Here is a 20,523-nt window from a genome sequence, read left to right as displayed (position 1 = left end):
CCAATGATCCAATAATGATCCATGATGAATGGGTGGAGACATACCTCCATAGAAATATTCAATCAAAAGGTCACACCCTAATCAAAGGTGTCACTCACAGCTGGGTGGGTCATATCTCCACAGAAACACTCAATCACAAGGTTCCCACCTAATCAACACCAATACGTGTGCCCCCACAAGACTGCATCAAAGATAATGGCATTTTGGGGGACATAATATATCCAATCTGGCACAGACACTAAATTATTAAAGAGAAATCATTAACATTTTGTGCAGGAACCCTAAATAAAGAAATTCTGCGTTAGGTAAGGAATTTTTATTTCTGAGATTGTCTGATTACAAGCACATTCTCTATCTGAATTAAAAGTGCCATGATATGGGGCTAGATATTGTCTTATTAATCATTTTGTCTACTGAATTTAACCCAATATTTGGAACAAAATGAAACACCATGAATGTTTGTTCAATGACACCTACTTTTGGGAAGGTACTCTTAGACTGTATTGTGTGGTTAACTTGCCAGAGTAGCTCTAGTTTTAAAAATTACAAATCACTTGAGTTTTCTGTATGATTTGATCCTATCATTCTATATTTCACATCTTTACAAAGAGATTGTAATGAAGGCAAAATAATGCATAATATCTAAATCATTCAGAATATTGGGGCAATCAAAAGGAACTCATACCAACTTCTATTTATAAAATAGCATACTGAGAAATATTTATTCTTTCTTTGAAGATCCATTATCTTTCTTTCTTCAGTGCTTTTTTGATTACACTAATTACATTATTTAGAATTGAGTTCCTTATTGGAATGTAAAATTCTTGAGGGCAGAGACTTTATCTTACTCACTTTGGATCCATAGCAGCTAACACAGGACTTGGCATATAAGTGGTGCTCATTAAAGTTAATTGAATGACTACTTGAATTAATTTCAGTAATACATGTGAAATTTACTTATATTATCAATATGATTTGTTTGTATAGATGTTTCCTGGTTTTGGTCCTAGAACTCTTTCTGGGAGTTAGGTTGTATGTGTTCCTTTGAAAATCAATATAAAAACGTAAAGACAATCACCTTCCACAGACACCTAAAGAGTCCTGCAAAATAGCCTGCCCACTATAATAAGTACTCAAAAAGCCTCTGCACCCAAGCATAAGATTGGCTTATATTTTTGTCTAATTTTGTGTCTCCAGAGATCTCCCAAATGCCATTAAGTGCACTCCATGGCAGAAGAATATCAATTTGTTATCCTGCCTCCTGACCAGTACACTGCAGGAGGTTTATATTGTAGTGGCAGGCTTGTAGGATGTGCAGTTTGTTTTTGTTTGTTTGTTTGTTTTTTTAATTAACCTAGAGATTTAAAGGAGAAACTTAAGGATCTGTGTAATGGTTTAACTTCTTCTGAACTGAATGCAATCAGGAGCCTCCTTTATTCCTATCATAACAGCATAAAAAATCCAACAGAATCACCTGGCTAAAAATGTATTTCTTCAAAGACTGCCTGTTTCCTGAAATAAAAGGGGAAGGTAATTTTTAAAAAGGGAAATGATGTAAAATTATACAGTACAAAGCAAAGAGGAATTTTAGATTAATCAGTCTCTGCATGGTTTTATGTTACAGAGCATAGTCACACAGTACTTAGCAAGCTAGTTAACATTTAGCTTCAATATTAAAAAGATTTCCTTGATTATTACCAATCCTCATCATTTGAATCTAGATATACTTAAAAGGTTTGATTGAAACATAAAAGATTCTACAGATATTATATATAGTTAGGTTCTGAGTGTGAGAGTCACTAGAAAACTATTTAAAGAAAAATCACCAAAGACTCAGTTCAACATGTGCAGCTCCTCAGGAAAAAAACCCTGGTAAACATTTTATAGTTTAATTGTAAAGCAAATAAACATCAACATAGATATATTTTTTAATTCTCTTACTGTAGCAGCATTGTGCTGTTGAAAAGGGGAGGAGAATAATAACTAGACATAGAGACCTAAGATTAAAACAGAGGTTGAAAAATAATGCCCTTGGTCTTGGTTCTTGCAATATAGTACACATGGCTAAGGGAAGGTGACTTTTCAAATCTCAATTTCTTTGTCAGGAAAATATGAGATGATAAAATACAGTATTGGCTGTCTCCCAAAGATGTTGTGTGCTATTAAGTATTATGAGTACTTAGCAACTGTATTAAGTTCCACATAAATAATAAATGACATTTAATATTTATACTGGGGTTAAGAAAAGAGAAAGTTATTAAATAATAGTTTCAACTCCAAAATTTATATAGGGCAAACTTTAAGAAAACCATTACTTTTTTCTACAGCTCTACTAAAGGTACTCATATCTAGTGATTACGGTGGAAAAGGAGGCTTCTAATCCAAAGGTGAAATAAACGTTTATCTTCTAAGAAAGCTGAGAACCAAGTAATAAAGATAGTCAGCATGACCAGTTGGTCACATTGAATTAAGATGAAATCCAGATCCTAGTGGTCTTAATACACCAAGATGACTTGTATTTATCAAAGAGATTGTCAAAATATCAGAGGAAAAAACTCAACGGGTAATTAGTTAAAATTACAGTAATGTAAAGGAATATCTGCTGTATATCATTTCAGGGGAGATACTGAGATATATGCATTTGAAGTAAGAAAGAAAAAAACAAAAGAGAGGGGAACCCATATAACATGGGTCACTTAATTTGTAATAAATTACAAATTATTTGTAATTTGTAAAAAGATGGGATACTACTTATGGAGCTTAGAAAGGGCAGAAGATGAGCCACTCCACAATAATTAAATATTGGTTCCTGTGTTGCACAGACTAGACATATCTTAATAAAATAATTTTATTTAGTATAAGAAAATGTACTTGAAAAAGAAATGGTAGTTCTGATACCTTGGAGATATCTTGAAACTTAAGACACTATATGGAGTCAAATAAGCCAGACAAATAGAGTATGATCTCAATTTTATGAAATATTCAAAATATGAAAATTCATAGTCATAAATTAGAATACAGATTACAAAGGGCAGTAGTGGACCACTGGAATCTGAAGCTGAAAGCAACACAACTCTGGAGCAAAGGTCCAGCAGACACCGGCCACATACCTTCCCAGCTAGCAGAGGTGTTCCGGACGCCACCGACCCTTCTTCAGTGAAGGTATCCTCTTGTTAATGCCTTGGTTTGGACACTTTTATGGCCTTAGATCTGTAAATTGGTGAACTAATAAATCCCCCTTATAAAAGCCTATCCACTTCTGGTATTTTTTTTTATAATGGCAGCTATAGTAAACCAGAACATTAATGATAGAGAAAACTATTTGTATGAGGTGAGCATATGGGAAATCTGCATTTTTCTGTAAACCTACAACTGCTCTATTAAAAAAAAAAAAAAAGAAAAGGAATGGTAAAAGAATAGACATTTATTTGTTTCTGATTTTGAATGGAAATTTGTTTGGTTGTCGGCAATAACTTTGTAAATTTAAGGGTCCATAATTGGTTGGTTATTTTTATGGGGCGATCACAAATCATGAAATTTTTCCGTAACAATCATCTGCAATTCTATGGGTAACTGCCTCATAAAAGCTGTACTATCCCTTTCCTTAGTTTCTTTTTATATGTCTTAAGAAACTTATTTCCTCTATTACATTCTATACTAAATTAGTGAAGCCTTCTTATAATAATGCAAGAAAAGAGTTGACTTTTAGTTAGAATTTTAATAACAATATATAAAAATATGTCATGTCATAATATTCCGATAATATTGTATATTATTTTTAGCTCTTTCTTATGCATAAAGTTCAATACATACAAAACTCTACTGACCGATCTTTCACAATGTTCAAAAGATTCCAGTAATTTCAAAATAACTGAAAACAAATGCATCACATATTGAAGCTCATTACAACTACCCCATCTATCCTAAATAAGATGAGATGGTATTTTCTTCAGTATTTGTATTTGTTTTAATACCCCACCCCCACCCCCATCCCTAGCATGTTCCTGTTGGAAATGACTTTCATTTTAGAAGTAAATTTGGTATGCTAGGTATAAAATACATCTATTCCTTCAACCGCTTTCTTTCTTTACCAAATATTCATTTAAGTAAGTGCCACTTTAGTGCAACTGTGCTAAAAGATATGTTGAGATACATTTGTAAATCTGCTAAAAACATAAAGAAAAGTCCACTACAACATCAATAGCTTTCTGAAGTGGTAAAATGAGGGCATATGTTGCCTTTTTCTCATACTGCAATTTGTCAGGTGTCTCCCATATATACTTGAACTGCCCATTGTAAGAGTCGATGAAGTACTCATTTTTATACTACTTTTGCTATCAATATTTATATGGTGCTTTTCTCAAGGTGGCGCATGTGTTCATCAATCACTCATCCTTAAACATTTTATCTAATGTCTATCATTACTTTTGTACTTATACTTTTAAATATTTTCCAGCTCACTTAAAAAGTACAAGATATTTGATTGATCACAAAACTCTATCAAGAATAGCCAAGGGAGAGTATGAGCAATTCTGCGAAGATAAGATTAGGAACTTACAAGTCCTCTTCCTGAAATAAGGCAGGAATGGTTAGGCCATGCATAACATTTACTAAAAACACAGTGCCACTCTTCACAACCTCATTTTAACAGCTCTTTATATGGTACTAGTCAAAATTATTTCAAGTAATGTGGGAGTGGTGTGTGTTTGTGCATGTGTGTACACACATGTGTGAGTATTAATGGATTCATATTCCTGGGGAAAGAATGGTTCCTTTTCACTAGGCTCTTAAACAGCATGAAAACTTACTTACTCAGAGCCCCCAAGAACATCACATAGGCAGGTACTTACGGAAGACCACTTTGGGAATGATCTCCCTGAAATAACTCTCCAGAATGCATATCCGTTCAAAGCTACTGCCTTACATGGGCATGCAGACTATAGACTCTCAGTACAGCCTGCTGAAATAATGTTGAATGAGCATCTCCTAAAGAGCCCCCATTCGGAAATGAAGTTACAGAACCACAAATTAGATTGCTGCCAGTTGGCATTCACTAGAGAAGATTGCACTGAGTGTGGAAGCAATGGGGCCTGAAGGAGGATCTTAATTGAGTGAATATAGGGCTGGCCTGATAGGAATGGGCTAAGCATAGTCTAAGGAGGGGAGCAATCCATTAAATACTTAATTACCTAATTCATTCAAAAATTCATTGAGTGTCCAATTCTCAGGACTTCAAATGTTGCTCTTTTCTGCAGACCCTGCAGAGACATGTTTATAGAACCTCGCTATTGCTGTGCATTTGGGCACATCAGGTATTAGAGAGACACATAATCATGTCACTGGCCAAAACTGGCATACGTGACTTTGAAATAGTCATATTTCATAATCATCACTTGAATTTTAGGTACCCTTAATTTTGAATGTCTCAACCATGTGGCCCTGCAAAGAACATCTAATTCTAATGTCACAATTTTGGATTTACTCTTGTCATTATCACTTGGGATTTCACATGTAGAGACCCTAACTTTTAACATCTCAAGACAGATATTCAAACTTATAGCAGGCTGATGAGGTACAGGCAGCTTTTTAAACTCAAGAGTTAATCACACATTGAGTCACGAGACTTCATACTACGAAGAGGCCAGATCATATTGGCCGTCTTAACACTATTGATTTCTCCATTATTGGTGGTTAAAAAAAATGTTTAAATCAGTGAATTGGGCCCTAACTATCTTAAAGATTTCAAAAACCCCAGAGACAATGGAATCAGTGTAATTCTTCTTCACTTTCAAAAAGGTAATAGATTGACTGTATTGTCTAGTAAATAACCAATTTAACCATTATTTTCAAATGTTTCAATCAGCAAGGCACATAATTTAAGTTTCTTTTGAAAAGTAGCCTCAGATAATTTGGAGAGGAAAATCTAAGCATTTAAAAAAATATCTGAACTCTTTCGGCCTACAAAAGCTCCCTGTGGTTGTTGGGAACACCCCCAACCAATATAGTAGTATCTTAGACAAATTTGCTCTTCAGAACAATTGTGCATTTTATAAGATTTCTGTTATTTTCTTTTATTGTTCTTCTCATTGTAACTTCAAATTTCCAGTGCCTCCTGATCTTAAATGACTATTAAAAAATACCTTCTTTAAATGACTTTAATGAACATCTGCTATTATTCAAGCTCAATTCGGTGCACAAATTTCAAATTATGATATTGATTTTACTACCACTTGATCTTACTGAGAATCTGTTCTTTTTGTCTGTAAATGAAGTAACAAAAGTAAAATCACTTTGTACACTTTAAAAGTTTCTAGAAGGTGGTATAATGATTATTCTTACAAAACCTTTACTACTCACTTATATACAAATATAATTATTAAACCTCACACACAAATAACTTATCCTCAGAAAAATAGGACTTGTTCGAATATCTCTTCTAAGGCCACATTTAGAAATGAAAGTGTAATTTTTGTCTGCTGTAATAAAATACTTGCTAACATTTATTTAAGCTTAATAAGTGCCAAGTACTGTTCTAAACATCTTACATGTGCTTATTCATCTAATCCTTACAATATTGAGCAGCGTAGCCATTTCATTTGAAAATTAAAGAAACTGAGTCTCAAAAATTTTAAGATTATCCAAAGGACCCACATTATGAGGCATTATGAGGGACAAATGCAGGATCTGAACCCTGGTTGTCTCACTGCAGAGCAGATGATCTGAAACACATGCAACTCTGCCTTTCTGTGTAGCTATGTTCTGCAAAATGGAACTCCTGAGCACATTAAAACTGAGATAAATTATTTCTACCATAAGATATTAAATGCCAACTTAATGATGAGCTGGTTTTCATTTCTGTTAAATCATTTAATAATTCAATTTATTTTAATCATTAAGAAATTTAAAAATTCAAATGTCTAATTGTACTAACTTGAGCAGTTCTAATAAAATATTTCAGTTGGGTGAAATTTAATGTCATGAGTTATTTGGAATTGACTATACTGGAGTGAAAAACCTATAATTCAAATTATATTGGTATAGACTATATTAAATAATTAACAAAACAGCATCACAGTAATGTGTTTGAAAATGACCTAAAAGAAATAACTATAGTTAAGTATTTAACAAAGTGACAAAATCCTTTAACTCTTTTCCATCCTGCTGAGGGCTTCTGTGGCATCACTAGCAGCTCTGTATTAACTCAGAAGCTTAAAGTTTGAATATTGTGTTTCTCCAGATGCAGGATAATCTTAGTTTTTAAATTTGAGCCCAGAACTTCCTAGATGTACTGCTCTTCCCAGTGAGTAAACATTAGAAGTAGGGGTTGCCTGCATATTTATCTCAAGAGAGGAAAGCCTCAGTTCTTCAGCTGGACTTGTACAAGAGGCAAAGTAATAAACTGAGGGAAATAAAGAAAAGAAGGAAAGGAGGGAGTGAGAGAGAGAGGACGATGCATTAGTCTGATCGGTGTGTGGGGAGATGAAATGTTGGATAGTCAAGAGCTGTAAGGAGAGCATTGTAAAATAAAAAAGGAGCATTAGCTTAGACTGAGCTCTGCCTTAATTTTCCCTGTGCATTTGGGCAAGACATTTAATCTCTCTGGACACAAATAAAATGAGAGAGTTGAACTTATAAACTTCAAGGCTGCTTCAAGTTCAAAACTTGATATTCTATCTCTGTTCTTTACATCAATGTGCTCTGGTGAGATCTACTTGCTCCCCGCCCCCACTACTGGTCAGGTAATCTCTTTTAATTTATGAGTTATTATTTTATTTGGAGAAGTCTGACATAGTTAACCAAAAAAATCAAACAAACTTCAAGCATAGTGTAATGTATGCATCTTTTCAGATATTTTTACATTCACATACAAGTATCCTGAATTTTCCCTACACAAAGATGAGATCATAATATACATACTATTTTGAATTTTCAAAACATTCTCAAATTTTTGGAAACATTCTCAAAAAAGAAATATTGTGTGATATGCAATAACTTACGCAGCCATTTTAAGATGATGAATAGTTAAGTCTTATCTTATTTTTCATTATCATATATACATAAAATTAAATATAATTATTTATATATTTATAAATAAACATATATTCTGCATAATGTAATACATGTCCAGGTCAAAATACCATAGCATTTAGAATTTTTACTGGAATGGTCAAATTATGCCCTCCCCAATTTTTCCCAAATACAACAGTATATGGGAGTGTTTTCCCTATTCACCTGCTAATGCTTGATATTTTCAATTGTACTTTTGCAAAGTATTGGGGGAATAGAACATTGTTTAATTTACACTACTTTGCTCACTAATAAGTTTGAGAATCTTTTCATACATTTATTTATGTTTGTTGTTTCTGCAAAATAACTGTTTTTCTGCCCAGTATTAGTCAGGTCCCATGAACTTTGCTTATTGATTTTGAGATGCTGTTTTATATTAACATTTTTCTAGAACAGTGTGATGGGCAGACTTTTAGGGTGGTCCCCGTGATCCCTACCTCCCAGTGTTCATGCTCCTGTGTGATTCTTCCCTGCTTGTGTCTGTGCAGGGCCTGGGACTTACTTCTAACCAACAGACTATGGCAAAGGTCACAGGATGCATGTGATTATGAGCATGTGAATATGTATAAGATTGTAGTGCTCGACTTGCTGGAGTCTCCCTCTCCTTCCCAGCTTTGAGGAAGCAAGCGGCTAGGTTGGGAAACTCCAGATGGCAAACAACTGTGGAGCACCTCTAGGAACTGAGGGTAGCCTCTGGCCAATAGCCAGCAATAAACTTAAGCCCTCAGTCCTACAACTGCAAGGAAATGAATTCTGCCAACAGTTATAGTGAGCCTGGAAGCAGATCCTTCCCCAGTTGAGCCTCAGATGAGGCCACAGTCCAGCCAACACTGTGATTGCAGCCTTGTAAGACCCTACAGCAGGGACCCAGCTAAGCCATGCACAGACTGGTAGGCCACAGAAACTGTGAGATGATAAATGTGAGTTGTTCTAAGCTCCTAAATGTGTGGTAATGATATTAAAGGGCAATAGATAACTAATGCAAATAGTATTAAGATGGAAGACTGCCCCTCCAGTCGGCCCTTCTTCTTAACTCTGTTTTCTAGCTCTTTGTTTCTTCCTGGTGGCATCTGGTCCTGCAGAGAGGATAAATATGAGGAACAGAGGGCAACATAAAATTATCTTGCTACAAATGCCTTTGGCTTTCTGTCTCTAATGCTCCTTATTTTTGGAACAAAGAATGAGCATTGTCATTAAAGGGCATAAAAAAGTGGTTCAAATGCATTATTCTAATTTTAAAGTTGCAATAAATGACAGAAAATATATAACATGTATACTTTTTTTTTCCTTCTCTATAGGTCCATTCTTAAAATATAAAAGGTGAGGGAAACAACTTCACAGAACAAATTATAGTTGCTTCACCCTGTCATATGACACTTTATATTATTTCCATACCGACTCTTTTTAAAAGGGTTCTTATTGTCCATCCATCACCAAAATGGAAAGAAAAACACTTTTCTAGGAGATATAAATCATACCCTAAAGTTTGGTTTGGCTACTGTTCTACTTTTAGTTTAGAAGAATCCTTATCGTTTAAATACCCCAACAACATGTCCCTTCTATTCCTCTCGTTACCACTAAAAGAGGCCTGGAAAGGTAACTTTGTAATTGTAGTTGTAAAAGAAAGAGACTGATTAGTTTTTCTTTGTTTCATAATCCTCTTACGTAATTCTTTTAAATTAAAAAGCTGAGAGATAAAATAGTCTTGAAGATCAAAATGACAATTGTAGGTTGACATCTCTGCTGAATAAGCTCTAATATCACTACATTGTTATCACACACACAAAAAATGCAAACACCCAAATACCTTGCTCTGTATACAAAAAGAAACAATCATGAAAAGGAAACAGGAATGAATCAAATAAGCATAATGCAATATGAACTTGGAGATCAGGTTTCAATACTAATTATTTTGCAAGTTCTAATCTCAGTCAGTGAATAAATAAATTATGCACAGTGATTGAAGAAATCATTACTGATACCTTTGATGTGTCATTTTTCTTCTATGAATCTTTTCAAAAAATGTTTACAACACATTAATTTGATTCACTAAAAAATGACAGAATCAATTACATTATATAGGCTGAGAACATTCATTTATTCATTGGAAAAAAATAAGTAATGTGTAAGGAAGCACTATATTAGTTTGATAGCTGCAAGAGTCTCTTTCAACTCTCCAGAACTTCAAAATCTATAGAGGAATTAAGATGTAAAACACAAAAGCAAAACCACAGCAAACTAACAGTGCCAATTAATAAAAAAAAACTAAAACAAAGATTTCCTAAATTATGAGAGAGAAATTTAGATGAAGTTGAGATTGGATGATCGAATTATGAGAAAGGTAATTAGAAATGTTCTCAAAGATAGGTAGGCTTAGGATAAATGGAGATAAAGGTGAAGGTTACAATAGATGAGATTAAATGGGAAGACTTGCTGTTGAGAAAGCATAAAGTGCATTTAGGATGTGCCTCGAACTCATTTCATTGAAGTGGAAAGTCACTAGCAGATAGTGCAGGGGATAGAGCTAGAAGATAGATTGAAGCCAGATTTGGGAGGTCTTTGAAAGTCAGTTTGAGGAAAGTACTCCGTATTCTGTATAAGCATGTACAGTGTTTGAGAAACCAACAAACACAATTAGAAAACCAAAAAAGTTCTTCTTTTCCACATACATGGTTCTGTCGTATTGCATTCTGGATGTCAATACAAAAAACTATAGAATAGTAACAACAGCAATCACTACGGCAGCAATCATCGGACTTGAAAAAAAAAGTTTAAAAGTAGCAAAAATTCTAGTTTCCAATAAACAGATGACCAGTTCAAACAAGTCTTGATACAGTCGTTGAGCGTGAAAGAAGGAAGGAAGGCATAAAATAAATTGCATGTTTGCATGTTTCAGGAAATAGTCCTGAGAGTAGTTTATCATGCTCCACATCTGGCCTTTAGCTTCAAGAAGCTATAGAATAACCTATGCTTTCCTGGAGCATCAGTCTGCATAAGTTAATTTACATTTAATTTTGCCCTAACCTTGCCAACAATAGCAACAACAAGGTTTTCACCTGTCCTCAGACCAGCCTCTCATTCAACACCCTCACTCTAACTTCACTGATTGCATTCTTGTTTATTTTCTCACCCAACTCCTATTCTTTCTTTGGAGCTCTAGCAAGTTTCCAGTTTCCACCTCCTACAGAAACACTGCTTCATGCATTGAATGTCCTAGCACATAGTCCAATATCTGAACAAATGCTAATTTTATCAAGTGATTGTAGTTTATTTCTAAAGAAAGAATGAAGATTCCTGGGGGCAATCACAGATTCAACTTCTTTGTTAAGAATGTGGCCTAGGTAAAGAGCAAGGGCTCTATGAATTCCAATTGTAATGAGTTGAGTGATTTGGGTTGGTAAGCATCATTATTCTTCAAGTGAGAAAAATGATCACTGCCATACTATTTAAGAGTCTAGATTTCCCAAATCTCTTCTTTGGCCCCTAGGTCTTCATTGATAAAAATTGTAACAGACTGAAAATCTGGATATTCCCCCAAAATGGTGGTAGTTCAGCCTATAGGCTCAAATGCAAAAATAAATCAAAATAATTCCACCTAATATTAACAAAAAGATTTTTCCCATTTGCTTTTTGCCTTGATATTGTCCACAAATTAAAAATACATATATATGGAATTATATTCTTAAACTTTTATATTGTTTCTGATTAAAATCAAACATGCATGTGAAGCAGGTAACCTGCAAACCCATGTATACAGCAGTCATCACAAAACAAAAAGCTAACAGCTATTAACTTTTTAATTCAGTTGTCTACAACGATTATATTTTATAAAGAAAGGAGAAATATAATGAGAAAAAACAAGAAATGTAAGACTGATGCTGAAGAAATTTACATTTCTAACTCATAGAAGGAAATATCTGCTCCATTTAGTTTTATTTCTTATAAAAATGTGACCTGTCTTATATTGTTAAGGTCACCCATATTTTCTGAGTGGAAGCACCAATGATACCTTGCAAGACTCAACTATCCACAGCTGGATTATCCATCAAAGTACACTGCTTTCCTAACCAAAAAAAAAAAAGTTTAAAACACAGTGACAAAAATTGTTGATGCCTTATGACCACACTCTTGCAGTCCATTCTTTGAAAGAAAAATGAACATGTTCAAGTTGCAGAAAACCCATCGCTTTCATAAGAAGGAACTATGTTTTACTCTTCTCTACCTTGATAATTACACATTTTGCATAAGAATCAAAATGTGTGGTGCTGAAAATCAATATACTGGTCAAAAATGGAAGTGAGAATTTAATCACGGCACTACCAGGTAAGATTTTAAGAACAACAGTCATGTAACTGTCATGGAGGTATAATTTTATAAGGAATATGCATGGTGCAAGTCCATCATATGATTTACATGAATATAAACTTCACGTATAAATTTACTCACTTGTTAGAGATCAATGAAGACACTCTCTATTATTTAATAACAAGAGAAAAAAAGTCTCTGAATCAAAGCATAAGAATTCACCAGGCATCTGGAAAATGATTGCTTAGAGTTCACAAATAATTTCAAAAGCTTTTAATTCATTAGAGATCACTCCCCACATAATATGAATTTTAATCTAACATTTAGCTCTTTCTTACATAACACTAATCCTATCAGAGTATACTAAACAGTAAAAGAAAAAAATCATAAAATAATTCATTTGTACAGTATTTTATATGAAAGAGTATAATGATCCCTTGAAGACTGCCATAATATAAACATAATGGACAAGGAGCTTGAATTTCAGTGTTGTTATAAAAACCATTTTTTTAAAAGATTAAAAAGCATAGAGTGATGAACATTGATAATGGAAGCACTGATGATAAAGCAGAAAACTTCTGAAATAATTGCAAAATTTGGTAATATAGTATGTTCATCATGAAATCTTTGTAGGCTAATTAAAAAGCCTGTGAAGGCTCAGAATTTTATGCCTTTTATCAAAAGGGAGGGTGGATATGCATATATATGTGTGTGCATATATATGTATGTGCGTGTGTGTGTGTGTGTGTATATATATGCACCATGGTTTATAAATTATTGAATTTGCAAAATAACCATTGCATTTTAACTATCTTAAAGTAGGAAATCATATTTCACCACCCCATAACCAGCATAGTGTTCTTTCCAGTGTGAGATCATCTGTATTAAGATTACCCTGGGAGAGGGGATTTGCAGCATAAAATACAGGTTTGTGACAGGATCCAAACCTACTTAATGAGAATCTCTTTGTGGAAAGGCCATGGAATCTACATTTAAATAAGACCTGAAGTGATTCTTGTGCATACAAATTTGTGAATAATAATCCTAGGGAATATTCAAAAAACTCTACATCATGATCATAATGCTGATATCCACAATTATAAAGGTGACATGTTTAGTACCAAAAAAGAAAAAAAAAAAAAAAAAGCCAAGCAAACAAACATAATATCACCACCTGACATTGAGGGAATGCTTATGTCCTCAAACCCTGCTCTGATTCCCTTGGGACTCATCTGGCTTACAATTATCTGGAGAATTCAGACAGAAAGTTGGGTTTCCATCTAACATATCTACATGTCATATTACCTTTCCTTGAATTTTATTATGGAGGATGAGAATATCCAAACTCAAAAGATGAAAAAAATAAAAGGCACTTACAATTGAGCCAATACCCTGTATAATTTAAATATCAGATTGCTATAATATTCTAGAAGTTAGTGAAAAAACTGGGAGGCAGCACCAATAATTTGACTCCTTTATGTCTGTATTTCTCTTGATCTCTTGTTGGCAACAAGTATATATTTTTTAAACCATATAACATTATTCATCACATTACTTTACAAATGATGGAACAAAATTGTCTTAAGTTTATTAGCACTAAGATGGAAATATTCCTTCTATTGTACACATATTTGGATGGAATGCCAATAATGAAATATTTTCTTTTTTATAACCTTTCTTGAGGAAAAACTTGTACAAGGTAAAGCAAAAAGATTTCAGCTAATAAATTGCAAAATGTATTAGTGACAGAAAAATATAGTAGTTATTTTACTATGTACATGACTACATTTGTTTTTTAATTCACCAAAGAAGATTTAGATGGAGACAAATTAGCCACTGTGAGTCCAAGTAACACTGACTCTACTAAAGTTAATTTGTTGAAATGTTCTTCCTCCTCAGAAAGCTTGCAATATATTCAGAGCAGGTTTTGTTAAATGAGAAAGGAAGTCTAGTGCATGATGAAATCTGTCAGCCAGCTAGAACAAATATGTTTGAAGATAAGGAACTTCCCACTTCCCTAAAGCACTGATGGCATGTACTTCTTCCCAAAATTTCTGGTTAATGTAAATGGTTTAAAGAAAATTTCAGCTGAAATCAAAATGGAAAAAAGTTTCACATTCTTTCTTGTTGATAGATAGAAAAGGATTGATCTGTTGGCAAAACAAAACAAAACAAAACAAAAAGTACAGTATTTCTGTAAAGCTTATTTTATCATTCAGTTGGAACTAGTTCAATTAAATAATTTTCTTCTATTCTTTTTGATGTAAAGAAAATTTTAATTCTGTTAGTTATCAACCTAAAGGCTAGTGGCTAAATTCCACCCTAAATATACATACCTGAGTAATCAAGGGGCATGTCATTTTAAGGTCATTGTGGACAGTACTTATGTCATTGCACTTCGGCATAAATATATACATGATTATTTAAATTTTTATACTGATAACGCTGTTTTGGAATAGACATCTAGTGAGTTAAGAGTCTGTGCTATTGAAAGCAAGGTCAGAGGGATGATCTCCTTAAGGACTCATTTTGGCACAGTCAAAACATCTAATCCTTTGCTTCAGTTTGTACAACCAGGCCAGTACTAATGTTTCAAAATATATCTGACTTTTGTGGCTGGCTGTGGTGGTCAGACCACATTACCGAGCTGGTTAGATTCATCCCAATTTAGTTCATAGTCTACCCCTGCTTGTCTTAGAAATCTGAGTTCCTACTCTACTGTCATACATACCAACAGGCTTTTTAAAAGCCTGTCCATACAACCCAAAGGTACAAACACTGTAGATTATAGACTATCTACACCTGTACCCAGATATTCTTTTCTTCTTTAATTTACTGGCTAATAAAATATAATTAAAATTGAAGAAAGTGTATTTTATCATCTACTGTGTATAAGGAGTAGCCATTCAACTTCTTAACTATCTTACCAAGGGAACTGGACTTAACCAGAAGAAACATAAAAGGCCAAAGAGAAAGTATAGTTTAAAGTACATGTATGCAAGTTGTAGTAGGTTATTTTCACTCTGAGCTCAGCAGAAAAACTACCAGAGACACATTCAGAATTCAATAGAGCATGGTGTATTTAATATACTATTTACATTTTGACAGCTTAGAAATGTCTACACTAGATTTGCTGTATAGTCTGCAAGGAGCACTAACTGGCCACTGCACCACTGCACCACTGCTTATCTATTACTTAAAGGAAGCAGAACTATGTCTTGACATTTTTGAAGCTGTGTTGGTGTTTGAGGCAATAAACTGGAGACTAAGGAAGCATTGCCCCCAGGAGGACCTGTTTTTGCTTGTAAGAACTTCTAAGCACTGTAGTTGCGGCCAACTTCTTAACCAGCATGATTGGCCAGCTGAAAGCCAATATAAAAATAGTGATTCCCTTTTCTCCCAAGGCCTGAGTTAGAGGTGAGGCTTGAGACCTGGGGGAATTCTACTACCCCTTTACTACCTACTATTTGATTTGTGGGACTTCTTTGATGAGACATTGTCCTGCTATTCAAGTTTGCAAAACCTGTCACCTTGGATGCCAACTTTCCTCTTGCTTAACTTTTTAAGGACTTAAAATCTCAAACTATGAACTAAATTGGGATGCCACTGAAGCGATAGAAAGCTTTGGGCTGAAAAGATTTGCATTGAAAAGAAAAATTAAATTCCCTTAATAATGCAATAAAAATATATGATTTACTAAGTAAATCATTAATACAGAAATACTAACTTCATTTTAAATGGTCCACCTTTTTAGCAGATGTTGGATTAGGGGTTTTCTATAACAACAGCATATTCACGGGAGTTTTTTGGCTTCACCAGGAGAGAGCATATATAGTGAGGCCCTATCGTGAAGGAATATGATCTACTAATTAAAGTCTCAACATCCTTTTTAGTGATACGAATTTTTAAAAAGGTAACTCATCTAGAAGATTGCAGGTTTGGGAAATCCTCTCCCCCCCTCCCCCCTCCCCACACACTTTAGGTTGAGTTATATACTTTCTCTGGAAATTTGGCAATGTATCCTCAAATTTCGTTGCTGGCTGAGTTACTGAAGGTTAGAATTAAGCATTTTGCGAACACTGCACCTTTCTCTCCCAGGCTTCCTGCTGTGAGACTGCTCTGTGCTGGTATTAGACGTGTTCCCCTTTGGATGCTTTCTGGGTAGATAACGGCTTCAAATACATGCATTCTCATCGTTGCCCATAAGCAGGAGCCAATCGAGATGAAAACTTTGCTTCCCAAAACAGATCAGCCCCGGTTAAAAGGCGCAAATCTGAGCGCTTAGAGAATGAATTATTCCACCTGTCTGCTAGATGAAAATACTTAAAGCTTCCTGCCCTCTCCCGTGGCCCATGAAAATGTGATGTTTTTGAAGAGCGACCCACTCGAGGGACCAACCTTTATAACAACATTAATAAGCTAAAAGAAAAAAAGAAAAGAAAAAAAGAATCCGTGGTAACCCTAAGGTTTTATTGAAGCGTATAACACAATCAGCTGAGGATGATGGCTCAGGTAGTAACCATAAGGGGTTCTAGTGACCACAATTGCAGAGCCTCCAGCCTGTCACGGCTCCGCAAACAGGTCACGAATTACGCCCCACACGTCAAAAACTCTCCGCCTTCCCTTGCCACAGCGAGAGCCGCCACCTGGGTGCCCTGGGCGCAGCTGCCGCTGGCAGTGGACGGGGGCGCCTTCCAACCCGCGAACTCCGCTTTGGGAAAGTCCTACTGCGCGCGAGCGCCCGAGTCCCGGAGCCCGAGCACGGACCCCGGAAGACAGAGGCTCGACCTTGGCCTCTGGGGGCTTCAGTCAGCAAAAGGAGAAGGATCCCCCCTCACTCCCGGGAGCGCAGAAACCGCGATTCCGGCGCTCGCGTCATTGGACTCCTGCCTGCAGCCCACTCTCCCACGCCGCCACACACGCTCGCATCTCATCTCTGCGAGCGCAGAGTGCGCTCGCTCACCCACTCCCGCCCCCAGGCTCAGCCAGACAATAGCGCAGTGAATATTCCAGTCTCCCCACCTCCGCTTCCCACCCCCACACCATCCCCGCGCCGCGCACGCTAGGAGCCTGGGACGGTGGGCTCCACTTCGGGGTTTCCAAAGCCTTCGGGACCTCAGGGGCCGACTCCGTCCAGCGTGAACTGCGCAAGGGCAAGCGGGCAGGAGGCGCGCTCTCTGGAGCTGCCCCTCTCCCCGGAGTTCACGCCCCGCTGGCATGTTTGCCCCAGGTCTGCCAGAGGAACCCTTTTTTTCCCCTTCACACCCCACTTCCCTGCCCCCACTTCTCCCTGACGCCTCAGTCCACCCGTGGGGGGGCGGAATCCACCCAGCACACACGTGTGCAGATTATTAAACAGCAAAGGCAGAGGTGACGCTGTCTCCACGCAGCAACCTCTGTTAATTGCCGAGGAAGGGACCTCGGAGTGAGCGAATGCGAGGGGGGAGGGGGGGGTGCACCGAGAGTGCGCCCTGAGGCTGAGCTGCCCGGGAAAGAGAAAGCCCCGGGCCGAGATAGGCTTTGCGTATGGGGGAAAGGGGCGGGAAGTTTTCTGGAGTGGCGTGGCAGGTGTTTCCTTTCCACGCAAGGGCTTAGCTGGGTAAAGTCCGGTCTGTCTCCTGTTCCCTGCTCCGACCCTACCCCCAATGCACAGAGGAACACCCCTCCAAGGCACAGCCTTCTTTGCCCTCGACTATTCCTGCTTCGCATTTCCAATCCCAGCAAGTACAGTGTGACCAGAGGCCTCTGCCAGTCTGGCCTTGCTCCGCTGGCGGTGCCCCGGGTGGCATTTCCTGCAGCCGCGCCAAAACAGGGCATACTGGATTCTGCGGGGGGTGGGGGGCAGGGTGGTCAGAGGGTCGCTCTCTGCGGGAAGCTTCCCAATCCCAAAAGACTTCCAGCAGCTCAGGTTAGTGAGACCCACCGTTTGCGCTACCTCACTACCTCGGATCTAGGGGAGCATTCCCACAGACACCCCTTCGTGAATGTGAGTGCTTGCATGGAGGGGCTGGTGCGGAGAGGTCAGGCTTTCACCAGCCCTGGACCCCCAGTGGGGAAGAGCAACCGGGAAAGGAAGCCTGATCTGCACTTCTCTCCATCTCTCTCAGGTCGATCTGGAGTTTCCTAGTGGAACCAGATAGTGTCCTCCTTCGCAATGTCAACCACCCTTGAATCTGGAACACTAGAGGAATAGAAGATGGGTGAAAAATAAGATGGAAGAATCTAAAGAGGAAATGGGACTTTAAGGAAAGAGCAAATGACCATTAAAAAAGCCACAAGATTTAATTGACTCCATCCTTTAAAACGGAAAAGAAAAAAAAAAAAATCTATATAGATACAATCCCAGGAGTCGGAGATGGAGGAGGGGAGGGCGGGGTGATTGATAGGGGAAGCATCCAAGGAGGCTAAAATGAGGAAATGGGGGCAGTTACTTTCCAATGTAAAAATCAATCAATTCTCCCCCCTCTCCTTCCCTCCCTCTCCCCCTCCCTTCTCTGAATCAAGAGGGAGATTGTTTTCTTTCCTAAAGAATAGACAAGTGCACGAGCTGTTGCCAGCCCCGAGGTTGCAGCCTGTTAGCCTAGTTAGGAGAAAACAATCCCTAACTCATTTCAAGGAGAAAACCAAGTTCATTGAGTCCTAAGCCCCAGGAGCGAACCAGAGACCTTCTTCTGACAAGGAATAGAAAAGGGGAATAACCCAGTGATCACAGTGAAAACATCTGAGAAGAAAGCCCATCCAGGACTTCCTTGCTCTCCTCATGCACCTCGACAACTCCTTACAACTTGCAAGGAGCCAAGTCCGGGAGAGGGAAGCAGGGGAAACTGTACAGAGGTAGCAGCTACTCTTCACTCATTGAGTCCGGTGGAGGGGGAAAGAAGGAACAGAGGAACCGGGTGCAAGGATGCGGGGAAGCAGACCTGGCAGAGGTGTTTGCCTGTTGGTACCAAAATTCCCGCAGAGAATCCAAACTTGCCACGTCGGCTTTGCCCGGGCCACTTTCCGAGGTGCTTCGGGTCCAGGGAGAAAGTATTGGAAACTACCCCCACCCACCCCGAACCGTTGTGCCCGCATCTCGGAGGAGGCACTACAGCCCCGCCACAGCGCAGTTCTTGCCCAACTCGTGTTTAGCTCCTTTCTCCCTAACAACCCAAACCACCAAGAAAGCAGAGACATCTCCTTGAGCCTAAGTGAGGGGGAAGGAAAGGCGGGGGTGGAGCTGGGGAGAGATGAGGGCTGGGGAAGAACGACGGTGGAAGCTCCATTCCAGGGGAATGCATTCCCCAAGCATCCGTGATGGAGAACCACCTGGCAGATGCCAGCTAGTTGGTACCCCGCCGTCCTCCAAACAGACGCTTCATTCGAAAACGTGGCCACGGAGGGAGGGTTCGACCATCTCCCTGGGTAATAAGCGTATCTTACCCTTAGCTGCAGTGAGGAGCCCCGCGCACAGAACCAGCAGTACCAGAAGCAGTAATAGCGACTTGAATTTCCTCCACGCAGTCATGTCTGCAGATATTCCACACACACACCAAACCAGTGGCTCTTCTCAGATGTGCCCGTCGCCTCTGAGGAACGGTAGGACTATGAACACAGCCAAATAATCACCAGAGGGCAAGGCGAGGAGGAGAGATCCCGGTCCCAAGACCGGCAGTGCATCCGACGCCTCCTGCAGGTCTGGGCGCTCGGCTCGCTTCCCTCTCATAGCATCAAGTCCGGAGCCACTGCAGGGCTTAGCTGCTCCGAGCGGGGAGACCGAGGACCGGCGGGGCCAGGACAGGAAGGCACCAACGCAGAGAGGCTGCGGGAGAAGGGAGGCGAGGCGCGGAGAGAAGCTTGGAGAAGCCAGGAGAGACCTGGAGAGGAGGCAGCTGGAGACGGAGCCAGCGAGTGGGAGAAGCAGTGGGGCGGGAGGGGGGGGGGGGTACGGGGAGGAGGGAGAGATTCAGTCTAGAGAGAAAAGGCGGAGAGCGCAGAAGACAGGCTGCTACCCGCACAAGGAGCCGCTGCTGTGGCTGCTGGACTCAACCATCCCTACCCACAGAGAGGGGAACGAGGCTGGGCACGGCGCAATCCCAGACAGAGACCAGCCTCGGGGCCTCCGGCTCCCCTCACGGTGTTGTGCTCGATTCTGCCTCCAGCGCATCAGCG

The 20,523-nt window shown here is 38.6% G+C and overlaps 1 protein-coding gene across 3 annotated transcripts in view; it reads right to left on the bottom strand.

Annotated features, from left to right (window-relative positions):
* The window catches only part of CSMD1 (CUB and Sushi multiple domains 1), a 2,222,584-nt gene extending 2,202,363 nt beyond the window's left edge, over positions 1-20,221 (bottom strand). For all 3 annotated transcript variants that reach the window (XM_037812751.1, XM_037812753.1, XM_037812752.1), the window contains exon 1: positions 19,795-20,221. In XM_037812751.1, the coding sequence (XP_037668679.1) occupies positions 19,795-19,879 (85 nt within the window). In that variant the 5' untranslated portion in view covers positions 19,880-20,221. The remainder of the gene's footprint in view (positions 1-19,794) is intronic.
* Positions 20,222-20,523: the final 302 nt, after the last annotated feature.

The sequence above is a fragment of the Choloepus didactylus genome, chromosome 20 (assembly GCF_015220235.1).
Source record: "Choloepus didactylus isolate mChoDid1 chromosome 20, mChoDid1.pri, whole genome shotgun sequence".
NCBI classification, from domain to species: domain Eukaryota; kingdom Metazoa; phylum Chordata; class Mammalia; order Pilosa; family Megalonychidae; genus Choloepus; species Choloepus didactylus.
This window is presented reverse-complemented; position numbering and strand designations above follow the sequence as displayed.